General features: G+C 47.6%; 1 protein-coding gene across 2 annotated transcripts; it reads left to right on the top strand.

Moving 5' to 3' along the window:
- Positions 1-4007: 4007 nt before the first annotated feature.
- Positions 4008-11008, top strand: Zfp707 (zinc finger protein 707). 2 transcript variants are annotated; one of them, NM_001135897.1, is given in 4 exon segments: positions 4008-4295; positions 7930-8059; positions 8371-8481; positions 9683-10997. In NM_001135897.1, coding segments are annotated over 4 exon segments (1173 nt in total). In that variant the 5' UTR covers positions 4008-4187; the 3' UTR covers positions 10507-10997.
- Positions 11009-14069: the final 3061 nt, after the last annotated feature.

Consider the following 14069-nt stretch of genomic DNA (forward strand, 5'->3'; position numbering starts at 1 on the left):
AACCTGTGCCATGTTTTCCTATCAAAGATAGCTTGCTGGCAGATGTCTGTGAATTTGAGGCTAGTATGGTCTACAGTCCAGGCCTGCCAGACTACATAGTGAGGCCTTGTCTAAGAATAAAAAAATAGCTTGTCTGTTAAGAGATATGTTTGTTTGTTTGCTTGCTTGTTTGTTGAGACATAGTTTCTTTGTGGAGCTCTGGCTGTTTTGGAATGTGTTCTATAGACCAGTCTCGTCTGGAAAGGCATATTGCCACCACAGCTCAGCCATGGGATAATATTCTTTTAAATTTCCACCACCACCACCACCACCACCATCATCATGTTTTGGTTTTTGAATCAAGGTCTCTCTACAACATAGCTCAGGATACCCTCAAACTCAAGAGATCTACCTGCCGTGCCTTCCAAATTATGGGATTAAACACCTATACTGTCATGCCTGGATCTTTGTTCTATTTTGATTTTTTTTTTTGTTCTTTTTTTCGGAGCTGGGGACCGAACCCAGGGCCTTGCGCTTCCTAGGCAAGCGCTCTACCACTGAGCTAAATCCCCAACCCCTATTTTGATTTTTGAGACAGGATTTCTCCCCTCACTGTCAATCCTTCCTACCTTGTAAAACACTTATACAAACCTTTTCATTTTACCTGGTAAAACTTTTTTATACAAAAGCCCCAATGCATTTTGTGAATTTGACAGCCAGAAGTGGCTGATCTTTGGAAAGAGACAGAGTTGGGGTCAATCTGAGGCCAGTGGGAAAATTTGACCACAATCCTCCAAGGACAGAAAGACCCCTCCCTTCCAGCAGGAAGAGTTGGTTTAGTTCCTGGAACAGCTGCAAGCCAAAGTGTCAAACAAAGCTACCTGTGACTCCCAACTGTTGCCCCTGGAAAGTCCAGAATGGTCCACAGCCATGAGTCAGTTTGAAGGTCACTTCTCCCCACTGATAGTACCCTGTCTAGTTACCACTGTTTGAATTCTGCCCCAATTGTTTGCAAGGTATATAACTCTATTAGAGTTTGCTCAGGGTCATCTCCCCTTGAAGGGGGATGACACCAACATGTCACAATTAAACGCCTCTTGCTTTTGCATCAATCACCACCTTGGTGAGTCTCATTCAACAGGTCCTAGAAGAGGTTCAGGGTGGGATGATGTCACAGGTGAGGCAGGTACAGGATAGAAGGAGGCCTGTCGTTGGACAAGAAGGGGGGGAGAAAAGTTTGAAGGAAGAGGAGGAGAGTGGAACGGAAAGGAGGAAGAGGCAGGAGGGAGAGGGAGAGAAGCTGTGGCAGGACAATATGGTAGGTGATGTTAAGATTCTGCTCTGTGTATTTACAGGTTGTTATTAATGTTCTTAAGGGATGGATGGTACTGAGCTTTGTATGTTTAGGTGGGCAATTATATCTTATCAATTGGGCCAAAAGTATTGTGTTGTGTGTTCTTTCATGTAGAGATTTAAGTGTAATGGAGTGTGGGGCAGCTAGTCTGGACCACCACAGAGTTGGAATGTGTGCTTCTGGCAAGATATCCAGCTGATATCTTGGGGCACTGCGGTGCCGGACCTAAAGCGGGTAAAAGACAACCATACTTATTTTTTTATATATTTTTTTAAAGATTTAATTTATTTATTATATATAAGTACACTGTAGCTGTCGTCAGACACACCAGAAGAGGGCATCAGGTCTCATTACAGATGGTTGTGAGCCACCATGTGGTTGCTGGGATTTGAACTCAGGACCTCTGGAAGAGCAGTCAGTGTTCTTAACCGCTGAGCCATCTCTCCAGCCCCCATTTTTTTATATTTTTACAACAACACCAAGACACTTTTCTGTTGTTCTGTATTAGTCATGCAACACCAAGATGACCTTTTCTACTCTAGCATACCTCTGTATGTCAGTTTAGATAATTAGAGTTTAAGCAAAACAAAAAGGCCAGAAACAACCCCGAGTAGAAAAATAACATTCTTGATGAGGACATGGGGCATTTGAACCCCTGTTGGGCGACTGCTTAAGCACAGGAGCATCTGAGGAAGAGTGTTAATCCCTCAACAAATCATTGAATTGACACATAAATCTAGAAAACTCAAGAATTTCTATTTTCTGAATATACAGCCCAAAGTAGTGAATGCATGTGTGCTCTTAGCTCTCTTGCTCAGCAAACACCACTGGAGGCCATCGTTTGGCACTAGGCTTCTGCTCTGTGCCTTTAGCTGACCAGACTCAACAAGGCTGTCAACCACAATCAAGTCTCAAGCATCAAAGGAAACTCCTTGTTACCTGACCTTTTGGGAAATCCAGAGAGGGTGGATTTCCATGAGCACGACAATAGACTTCCAGTTCCCTATGCTTAAATCCTTACAGAAGAGGACCTGCAGTTGTTTTTTTGGTTTTTGGTTTGTTTGTTTGTTTGTTTTAATAGTCTGTGTCTACCTGAGGAAGAAAGTAATGACTTTGACTAGATGAAATCTTCATGTTTGTTTGTTTCTCTTTCCTGGCTGTCCTGGAACTTCCTCTGTAAACCAGGCTGTCCTGGAACTCATGGAGATCCACCTGATTGTTGACTGAGGGCAGGGATTAAAGGAGAGAGCCACCACTGCTGGCTACCAAGTGTTCCGGGATATTTAATCACACTGTGAACCCTGACATCATGTTATTTGCTGGGGAAAACCCTGTGTGTTGTGTTGTGGCTCAGCTTTGGTATACACCTTTAATCCAAGAAACTTTCTCAATGTTTCTCCTTGAACATTGTAAACAGGATTAAGTAAGGTCAACCATAGGTCAAGAGGCAAAGCAAGCAACCTCTTGACAGGAAAATAGTATTATTAAGACAAAAAAAAAAACCCAACAACAACGGAGTAAACAGTCAGTAGTAGGACGGATAGAGAGACACATAGGAAATGGGGGAGGGGGCATTGAGTTGGAAGCTTTTTGGGACTGAGTGAGAGAGGGGATTCCTTCTGGGACATTGGCTGAGGAGGAGTGTCAGCTGGGTGCTTTCTCTGCCTCTTTGAACTGACAGGCTTTCACCACAGCATCTGGTTCTGGAGTCTTCACGGGTGAAATCCAACAACTGAGATTTTGTTAAAAACAGCAGAAAGACCAATCTTATTCCTACCTTTTTCTTTCTTCCCTTTAGATCTTCCCTCTGTATCCCCCAACTACCTAGCTCTCTTAGGTTGCCTAAACTAGAACTACAAATAAGTTTGTATCTTTCGAACTAAATTTGGCATCACAGTGGCCCGAGTGTCCAGTGACCTATGTGAACAAAACAACGTAGGAAATCCTGACCCATGTCACTGACATGAACCAACCTGGCAAACATCAGGACAAATTTCAAACAAAGAATGTTGGCTGCTGGAAAGGAACTGGAGATAGGTTTGAAAGGTAGAAGTTTTAAAGTTGCCCCCCTAGACAAAAGTTTAGAGCAGAAGAAAGAAACTGGTCAGGCCCTGGAACTGCAATTACACCAGTACGTTAGGCCACTCATCCCAGGAACTAGTTGACCATAAAGTTAAACAATCTTGAGAAACAGGAAGCTCCTCCTTATCTTACCTGAGTTCTTGGAGGGTGGTGTCATCCCCAGACTTGAGTGAGGGTCTCCCTGCTCTGGGGGTCTTTCAGGTTCTCTAAGGCATAGACATTTGATTTGCAGAAAGGCTCAAGCATAGTGAGGAACACCTTTAAGCCAGCATTTGGGGGATTAGGAGACAGGTAAGGAATCTGAGTTTGAAGCCAACCTAGTCTAAAAAGAGAGTTCCAGAATAACACAGAGAAACCCTGAATCAAAAATCCAATAAACAAAAACAAGCCAGTGGGCTCAGGAGCGCTAGCTTCCTCGGTGGAGGGACCACTAGGACAAGGGCAAGCTCATATAGGTGGTAATTAATCACTATCTCATGAAGCATGATAGCCTTTAGCAATCCAAGGGCGGGGCCTGGAGGGGGGCGGGCCAGCACAGACTTCCGCTTTCTACTAGTCTGGCCAGCTCTTTAAGTAGCCGGAAGCAGATTCAGGTTGGCGTCTTTCCGCTGGAGAGTTGATGTCAGAGCGGCACGCAGCCGAGTTGACTGGTGAAGCTGCAAGAGCTGGGGAATCCTTTGAAGGAGCCGAACGGCCTGGCTGCTTTGGGCTGCTCTGCTTCGCCCCACTGCGCTTGCGCTAAATCCGACCCGGCATTCCCCGCGGCCTTCCGATGCGTCGGTGTCTTGCTGCTGCTGCAGCTCCGGGTGAAGCTCCACGAGAGCTCTTCTCCGGACTCAGCAGCGCTCTTCCGGAGCGGGCTAACGGCGATGCCTCTCCGGTGAGTACGGACCCTCTACCCCAGTCTCTGGCCCCGAGACCACCTGGGTCCCCATGGCACTGTCGCTTGGGTTTCCTGCTTCTCGCTGGTACCGCGCTCCTGCGGTCCTCTGGTCTCAGTCTGGGTCCCTGTGTGCTCCTGCCCTCCAGGATTACAGCTTTCTGTTTCACACACTCACTCCTTGCTCTCTGGCCTTGAAGTCCAGACAGGCTTGTGTCACCAGTGCTGGTGTTCAGATTGGAAATAGTCTCGTTTTACCATGGAGAGTTTGGGGTTGGCGGTTACTACCCAGACCTGTGTTTGGCGAGCTTTGGGTCTTCCAGGTGTGTCCCAGTTTGCAACCAGGCTAGTGGAGTATAGATAAGAACCCATACCAGCACTATGTAGGTGGTTGGTTATAGTCATGTCACAAGGCGCAACTTTTGTGATGGCTGTTAAAAGTTAAAATAATTTATCTTGGCTTTTTTTTTTTTTGACAGTTATGCTTTTGTAGCCTGGCTGGCCTCAGCTTGTGCTGACCCCTTTGCTTCTGTCTCCTGAGTGTTAGGATTAGTAAGGCTTATGTTTACCCCCCCCCCCCCCGTTTTTTTTTTTTTTTTTTTTTTTGGTTCTTTTTTTTTTCTGAGCTGGGGACCGAACCCAGGGCCTTGCACTTCCTAGGCAAGCGCTCTACCACTGAGCCAAATCCCCAACCCCATGTTTACCCCCTTTTAAAATGTTTTTCTCTTTCCACTGTTTGCAGAACTTGTTCTAGATACTAGTACCTTGGCAGAAAAACGAATTGGAAATCCTTTCTTTGTTGCTTGCCTTTTCATCTTCCTAACTACCATTTAGAACCAGAAACTCTTTTTGGTTTCCTTTAAATGTTTTGTTTGGCTTGCTTTTTAAGTATCCCAAACGGTGTTTGACATAGCTGTGTAGTCAAAGTTGGTGTAGTGGTTAATTTCTCAACTTGATACAATCAAAATAACTTGGGAAGAATGTCTCAAGGGATTATTTAGTTCAGGTTGACTTGTGGGCAGGTCTGTGGGGAATTGCCTTGGTTAGTGTGCTGTGGACAGACCCAGATTTGAGGCCCTGGACTTAGGAAGATTAGAGAAGGCTAGGTGAGTTCTAAAAGTGTATTCGTTCATTCTGCTTTTTACTATGATGTGACCGTCTGCCTTGACTTATACACCACAAGGGACTGTCACTTAATGTAAGCTAGATGAGCCTTTCTTCTATAAACAGTTTATCTTACAGCCGAGATAAACCCAGCCTTGGACTCTTGGTGTTCTTTATGAGACTGGGCTCTACAGCCCTGGCTGTTCTGGAACTCACAATGTAGGCCTTGCTGGCCTGGATCTCAAGAGTTTGGCTAGGATTAAATGTGTTGTGTGGGCCACCATTCCTGGCCTGCCCTGGCCTTGAAGTCTTGCTCCTCTTGTCTCTGCTTAGTGCTTGGATTGCAGACCCACCCCAGTAGTTATTTTTGGAAAACTGGCGTGCATATATGAGTGTGTACCACCCTGCCTATCATGATAACTTCCTCAAGTAGGTCCTCTCTTCATGTTTAGTGGTCTAGGAGATTGAATGCCCTGGACATTAGTCACCTTACCAGCTGAGCCATCTTTCTGATCCACCTTTTTCCTTTAATGTTGGTATTTTCTGTGTCCCGTGAGCAGAGCCTTTGTCTGCCTATCTTGAGATTATGAAAAGCTTTGACCTACAGACTTTCAACCTAATTTTTTAATTTTAGAGACTTTTGTTTGGCTGGCCCAGAACTATATAACTGGATCAGCCTGCTAGATCCTTCTGCCTCTGCCTATCAGGTCCTGGAATTAAAGTGTATCCAGGCTGGAGGGATGGCTCAGGTTGAGTTCAGATGCTCTTCCAGAGGGACTGACCTTTTAAGTTCACTGTCTCTGTCTTCAGACCCACCAGAAGAGGGCGCCAAATCCCATTACAGATGGTTGTGGTTGCTGGGATTTGAACTCAGGACCTCTGGAAGACCAGTCAGCACTCTTTTTTTTTTTTTTTCTTTTTTTCTTTTTTTTTCCGGAGCTGGGGACCAAACCCAGGGCCTTGCGCTTGCTAGGCAAGCGCTCTACCACTGAGCTAAATCCCCAACCCCAGCAGTCAGCACTCTTAACCCCTAAGCCATCACTTCAGCCCATAACCCATCTTTTTATATGCATCATTGCTTTTCTCATAACGTGCGGTGAGAATCAAAGATATGCAGGGAGACCCTGTTTAAGGGAGGGGAAAAAAAAAGAAAAACCAATTCAACCGTTTTATGGATCCTGTTTCTGATTGCATCCTGTTCCTTTGAACAAGATGGCCAACTAGAGGGGTGCTAGTTTTGTTTTTCAGGCAATATTTTTCTTTGTACCCTATGGCTGGCCTGGGTCTTGCTATGTAGACCAGACTGACCTTGGACTCTGATCCACGTCCACTGCCTCCCAGGTGCTGGGATTAAGTGTGCCGACCACACCCGGTATTGCACCGGTGCATTTCAGAGTAACAGTCAAACTCTCCCAGGTTTGTTGATCATCAAATTGATTATAGTTTTTGGTTTTCTCCTACTAATTTGGTAATTTTTCCTTGGTAAGCATGACTAGGTTTGATCACGCTAGATAAGATGATTCTGGGCGTGCCTTTGAGGAATTTTTCTTTGATAGTTTATTTTGAGATAGCTACTCTTTGTGTCCTTGACTGGCCTTTGGCTCCCAAGAGCCACCCATTTAGCCACCACACCCACCAGGGATTTTCGTAACTGGTTAGCCTAGGAGGAAAGATCCACCTTGAATATGACGAGCACTGTGTCATCCTGGAATATGACTGTTCGAGCCCTGTATTAATGAGAAGGCGGGAGCACAGCACACGCAGCCTTGAGGGAATTATGGGTCAATCCTAGCCAGTGTAGTGGCCCTCACCCCTGTGAGACTGTTATCAACCCCATCATTGCAGCACACCTGGTCATGGCTGTGCTGTTTGCTTACCTTGTTGTCCTGACTACAGAATCACGATTAGCTCTTCTTTCCTGATAGCAATGGGATGATCTGAAGGGAAGGTCCTGCTGTGCTGTAGTCGAACCAAACAGTAATTTTCAAGATGGGGTTTCTCCCTGTGTAGCCCTGGCTGTCCTGCAGCTGTCTCAGCCTCCACGTTTGGGATCAAGTGTGTGCCACTCCACCCGACTGGTGGTTCATTTTCAGTGGCACAGGATGAACTGGGGAGTGACAGGCCCAGCACAGTGGGGATGTTTTCTTTGTCAGTAACTTGTTGCTGTGACAAGCACCCTATGGGTTTGTTGAGCCTTGTAGTTTGAAGGGATACAGCCCACTCTGGTGGTGAGAGTGTGGGCTGAAGCTGGACAGATCACATCCCTGTTCAGGAGGCAGGAAACACTGGAGCTCAGCTGGCTTTCCCCTTTTTATTAATCAGGGACCACAGTCCAAGGAGCAATAGATAGTGCATATGTATCAGGGTTGGTTAGACTTCTGAGAAACACCCTCATAAACACATCCCAATGTCTCCTAGGTGACCCTCAATGAATTCCCACCATCAGAGGTCACTGCTTACCCTGCCCCTACTCCCTGTACTGCATATGGTTTTTCTAGCATGCTCTTTTTGACTCACTGTCACTCCTTAGCAGGTGCCGGTGACCTTCAGAGAGGTGGCTGTGTACTTCTGCAGGGAAGAATGGGAGTGTCTCAGTTTTAGCCAGAGGACCCTCTACCGGGATGTGATGCTGGAGAACTTCAGGAACTTGAATGAACTGGGTAAGGGCTGCATGTAGTTTCGGGAGCTTGGTGGGTCCTGGCTAAAGACTCCTGTGCTGTGTCCAATCTGGTTTGGATCCCCTAGGGTAGCCTGACTTTCCTCAAACCCTTGGGTTCCTGCAGGGGCTCGTGTCCATGTGTGTGTTCACATGTAGACATGCATCCTTCCGTCTCCCTGCACACCTTCCAGGAAGGGTCTCCAGGACATCAACAAGGGCTGGCCAGGCTGCTGGGTTCTTGTGCTGCCCAGAGCTACTTGGCCTCATTGTCTTTTACACAAACCAGATACCATTTCTCTCCCTTTTGGAAAGGATGCTGTGGCCGGAAACCAAGCCTTATTTCTCGCCTGGAACAATGGGATGAGCCATGGGTTGACAAATGGGACAGTTCTGAGCTGGAAAGACAAAAAAGTGTCTGCCCAGGTAAGCAAGATGGGCTTTTCCCCACTCTCAGATATAGTGGGAGATTGGGACTTCACACTAAGCTCTGATCGAGGGGGGATGTGTATCTTGTCATTGGTCCCTTGTGAGGTGGTTGTACCTGAAGAAGAGGTATTTGAGAAAGGGAGACAGTGTCCTAGCACTGTCTGTGACCCTAGCAATGGCTGTGACTTTGCCATCTATCCTTTCAGCAAGGCAGAGAGGAGGAGGTCACGCTCCAGGTTTGTGATGAGATCAGGTTCTCTATTTCACAAGTGTTTGTCATTTGTAGAATTAGGATACGCCCTTAAGGAATATCCTTAAGATATTCCCAGGGTTGGGGATTTAGCTCAGTGGTAGAGCAGTTGCCTAGGAAGATATTCCCAGTGCTGGTCATGAGGGGCTTTTCTTTTTGCCATGGTGGGCATTGACCCCAAGGCCTCACTCAGATAGGCAGCCCGGATCTTGTCCCCTCATGTTTTTGTGCCTGTACACCTCCAGATGAGGTTTCTCTGCATAGCCCTGACTCACCTGGAATTCACTCTGGAGACCAGGATGGCCTCGAACTCACAGATCTGCCTGCTTCTTCTTCTGTATTGCTGGGGTTAAAAGGCATGTGCCACCACTGCCTGCCTCAGGTTTTGATTTTGATCAAGCAGCTTTGGGAGCCTGAGCCAAGCCGGGAAGTGCCCAGATGATGTGAAACCACCCCTGGGGGAGTATATCAAGCCTCTGTTTGCAGGACGCTTATGGCTTATAGGGTCAGTGATTCTAAATTGTAGAGAGCTCTCAATGCCTGCCCTAGGCCTTCCTCCAAGGCAGGAATAGGGTTTGTCACAGCTGGGACTATATGGAGAAACCCTGCCTCCGAGTAAACAAAAACAGAAAACCCATAGTTTGTTTTGTGCAGGATTACCAACCAGGGCCTGCTTTCTGGGACAGGATTTCTGTGAGTAGCCTTGGCTGTCCCTGAACTTGCTCTGTACATAAGGCTGGTACAACCCAGCTCAAGGTTCACCTTTAAGTCTCCCATTGTGTGTTTGGTTCATTCTGTACAGTGAACACATTTTCACATCACTTCTTTGAGTCCCTAAGTAGATTGAATTGTTTTGACACTTGGTAGCTTTTCTTTACCCTCTGTGGGATGTTTTATAAGTTGGTCTGTGTCTGGGCCAGTTTTGTGTGAATGTATCTTCCTCCACAGGAGGCAGAAAGGCTTCAGCTCCTGAGAAGACCCATTCACGGACAGGAGCCAAGAGCAGGACTACCTTACGGAAGAATGTCCTAACATCTGGTAAAGCGCACTTTACCAGAGCTACCTCTGGGAGGAAACTGGACAATAAATCCGAAGCCCTCCAGAACCAGACATGTGGGAAATCCCGCAGGAGACAGCCAGGCCTCAAGGAACAGGGCAAGAGTGCAGCAGAGGGACACCCATTCATCTGCGGCATATGTGGGAAGGCACTGAGCTGCCATAGCCGGTTGGCGGCTCACCAGACAGTACATACCGGAACCAGGTCCTTTGAATGCTTTGAGTGTGGCCAGACATTCCGCTGGGTCTCAAATCTTCTGCGCCACCAGAGAAATCACACCAGTGAAAAACCCTTCTGCTGTGAGGTATGTGGACAGGCCTTTAGCCTGAAGGACCGCCTGGCACAGCATCAGAAGATCCACACCGAACACCGGCCCTATGTGTGCAGTGACTGTGGGAAAGCCTTCAGTCAGAAGTCAAACCTCCTGCGGCACAAGCTTGTTCACACAGGAGAGAGGCCTTTCTACTGTGACAACTGCGGCAAGACCTTTCGAACTAAAGAGAACCTCAACCACCATCAGCGGATTCACAGCGGAGAGAAGCCCTACACATGTGGTGAGTGTGGAAAGGCCTTCAGGTGGCCAAAGGGCTTCAGCATCCACCAGCGGCTGCACTTGACCAAGAAGTTCTATGAGTGCGAAGAGTGCGGGAAGGGCTTCCGCCACCTGGGCTTTTTCACAAGGCACCAGAGAACACATGGGCGAGGAGAAGTGTAGGGCCTCCTGTGGTAGCCCGGCCTCCTGTGCTCAGTTGCGGGGAAGAACTGCAGCAGGTGCTGTCAAGGAAGGCCAGATGACTGGTTCACGAACCAGCAGTTTTCACTCCTCGCAACCCTTGTGGCTTTCTGACAAGGGAAGGGATCAGTTACATTGTCAGAGCCAGCAACGGCCGTTCCCTTGGTGCTCCTTGCCTCTCTCTGGCTATGTTTCCAAGGAATTCGCAGGGCCTGAGTCTTTTGTATGCACTTTAACTTCCCTCCCAGCACTTTCATGTCTCCTGTCTTGTGGGACGGAGGCTTTTGCAGATGCAAAGCCTACGGTTGGAGATGACAAGATGGCCCAAAGGGTAAAAAGTCTGTGAAACTTGAATTGAGTTTGATTCCCAGGGATCCATATGGTGGGAGGAGAGAACCAAATGCTATAAGCTGTTCTCTCTGACTTCCCTCATGTGTGTGCATACAGACACAATAAATACTTATTTGGTTTCATTAAAGTATAACCAGGTTGTTTCTCAGTGTGAGCCTTGCTGGGAAAGTAGATGAGCCCTTGCTCATGACCCTGTGTACCTGCAGAAAGACCCCACTGGACCATCACAGGGTGTGGCTACTCTGGTGGCCGTCAGGTGGTTCTTGGAGCTGTCTGCTGCCTAGACACATACCAAAGTGATGGCTTCACCTGCCATTGCCCTCGATGCTCCTCTTTCAGCACTGACCCTAGCTCCCCAGGTCATGCCCCTAGAATTAGGCTGGGCCTTACAGCAGTGTTTTGGTTTGGTTTTGTTTTTTTTTTTGTTTGTTTGTTTGTTTTTTTGTTTATCTGGAGCTGAGGATTGAACCCACGGTCTTGCGCTTGCTAAGCAAACGCTCTACCACTGAGCTAAATCCTCAACCCTGCCTTACAGCAGTGTAAGGCGGCTTTGCACCCCAGGGGATCTTCGGTTCTAAGTCAGCATGTCAGCTTTGTAGTCAAATTTGTCTGCCAGGTACAGGTCATGGATACAACCCTGCAGTCCACAAGCTTGATCAAGGGACCAAGCACGGTTTCCCCCTTACCAGGTCATCTCCAGATCCAATGACAGATTGGAGCAGAGAGATCAGAGCAGTGACAAGCACCCACTGCTCTTCAAAGAATCCAGGTTCCAATCCCAGCATCCACATGACCCCTTCCAGTACTCTGTGTAACTCCAATGCCAGGGCTTCCAACACCCTCTTCTGGCCCCTGGTCACAAGGCCACAGATGTGTGTGCAGTTTATAGGAAATGGGAACCAGAAGATAGTACTAGAAGATAACCCAGTATATCAGATGGAGCTGGGGGATGGCCTTGAGCTTAAGCCACTGAAGGTTTTTAAGATTCAAAAAAAAAATTTTTATGTATGCAACATGTGTGCCTGGTACCCACAGATGTCTAAGAGACTCAGATATCCTGGAATAGGTTTACAGATGGTTTATAGATGAATGAAACCTAGGACCCACACAAGTGCTCTTCTCCCCCAAGCCATTGCTCCAGTTTAAAAGGCTTATTTAGGCCAAGCCTGATCCTCCTTCTTCTACCTCCTGAATGGGTATGGGTCACCGCCGTACAGCTGACTTGTAAGGTTGCGGCTCAACACCAAGTGCACCAAGGCCTAGTGCATTCTGGTCCACTCTTGTGTGATTGCAGCCGGGCTGGGTCACTTGTGAGTTTGCAGTTCCAACATAGAACTGCTAAGTCCACAGTTTAAGTCAGGAGCCTGCATTTCACTTCCTAAATGTACATAAAAACGTGGATAAACAAATACAGGTTCAACTTCCACCTAAGGCCTCCCAGGCAGATAGGTGTCTGTTCCTGTCCTGGAGTTGGGAGGGGCCTTCTTAGGTGGGAGTGGGCAGAAAGCCTGCTGTGCGGTATTTCCCTTGTATCTGAGGAGTGGGCACCTTGACTTGTAGTTTTGCTTGTAGTTCTGGAGATCGAACCTACCTAAGAGCCAGGCATGTACTGCTGAACTACTGCTTCCCCTGCCCTCTGAGGCAGTCACATTGTGCAGGCTGACTTGAACTTTGCATCCTCCTACCTCAGGCCCCAAGTGGCTGGGATTGCAAGCCTATACCACCAGTCCCTTGAGTTCCTCTCTACACCAGCTGGCCTCTATCTACCTTGTTTAGTGTGTGTGTGTGTGTCTGTGTGTGTCTGTGTCTGTGTCTGTGTGTCTGTGTGTGTGTGTGATAATGAGCAGAGTGCTTGTGTCTCACGGCACGCTCACTACCTCAGCTGGATAAAGGAGTGTTTTAAAAGCAGGTAAGTGGCCAGCAGTGTCTCCTGTCACATCAGCCCTGTAAAGGTGTGCACATGGGGTTACGTGGTTGTCCTATGGCCCAGATCCCAGCCAACACTCACTTGTTTAGCCAGCAAGCTATAAGAAACATGGCAGTCACTGGTTACCTTGATCCAAAGATGAGGTCCACAGAACGAGGAAGCCTACATCTCCAGTAGGACCAGCACTGCTCCACCCACCCCAGCATCTGGAAGCCATAGCTAAGCAGGTTCCTTAGAATACCAAGTAGGGGCTGGAGAGATGGCTCCGTGGTTAAGAGCACCGACTGCTCTTCCAGAGGTCCTGAGTTCAATTCCCAGCAACCACATGGTGGCTCACAACCATCTGTAAAGAGATCCGATGCCCTCTTCTGGTGTATCTGAAGACAGCTACAGTGTACTTATATATAATAAATGAATAAATCTTAAAAAAAAAAAAAAAGAATACCAAGTAGATGAGGATTTGGGGCTCATAGCATTTCGTGTGCTGTGTCCAGTTTTGGAGTCTTAAATCCACAGGAACTCAAGATGGGAGAGAGCACAGGTCCATCCCTAACAATCAGCTTGTGTTTATATCTGGTACCTACATTGTGGCCTCTCTAAATGACAGAAAGAACTGGCTCTTGAGTGACTTAATGTTGGAAGCACATTGGATCCAAAGGTTGAAAGGCATCTTTTTCGAGGTGCCAACCACCTCTTAATGCTGTGGAAACCGAGATCCACTCACAATGGCAACTTGGAGATCCTGGGTGGCTGGGGCCCCCTCTCCACCTGAGTAGAGTTGTTACTTCACATGCCCATGTCCAGCCAAAGCACACTTGTTAGGGCATCTGACAGCCTGCCTCAGTCTGCAGTGTTAGATGGCAGGCAGCTGCAGAGCCATTTCCCATTTCAAATCTGAGGGCAGATAAGCCTGAACTCACAGTGACATCCATCTTCCATGCTCACTGACTACCTAGCACCAGAAGCCAGTGGGGTACACTGGAGCTTAGAGTGTTCTGGTGGGTTTGTTCCAGCTTGGGGTATCCTCATAGAGGGGCTGGGAAGACAGATGGCCAGCAGCACCTTACCCCTGTGTCTCCCCTATCTACAACTGCAATGTCATTTTGTCTCACTTGTTTGAGATAGTCTCTTCCTGTGTCGCCCAGGCTGGTCCTGAACTTGATCCTTTTGCCTCCTCAACCCAAGTGCTGCTGTCACAAGCCTGCACCACCACAGCCATCTGCAGCAGATTGACCAACTCAACCTTCCTCATGCTGTGACCCTTTAA

Source organism: Rattus norvegicus, chromosome 7 (assembly GCF_021556685.1).
Source record: "Rattus norvegicus strain SHRSP/BbbUtx chromosome 7, alternate assembly SHRSP_T2T, whole genome shotgun sequence".
NCBI classification, from domain to species: Eukaryota; Metazoa; Chordata; class Mammalia; order Rodentia; family Muridae; genus Rattus; species Rattus norvegicus.

Bases quoted from the DNA above. Each gene is read 5' to 3' on its own strand.
- Zfp707 (XM_087557416.1), top strand. From the start codon at position 4,188: ATGCGTCGGTGTCTTGCTGCTGCTGCAGCTCCGGGTGAAGCTCCACGA. The intron at 4,296-7,932 runs GTGAGTACGGAC...ACTCCTTAGCAG, and splicing joins CTAACGGCGATGCCTCTCCG to GTGCCGGTGACCTTCAGAGA. The intron at 8,060-8,370 runs GTAAGGGCTGCA...CCTTTTGGAAAG, and splicing joins CAGGAACTTGAATGAACTGG to GATGCTGTGGCCGGAAACCA.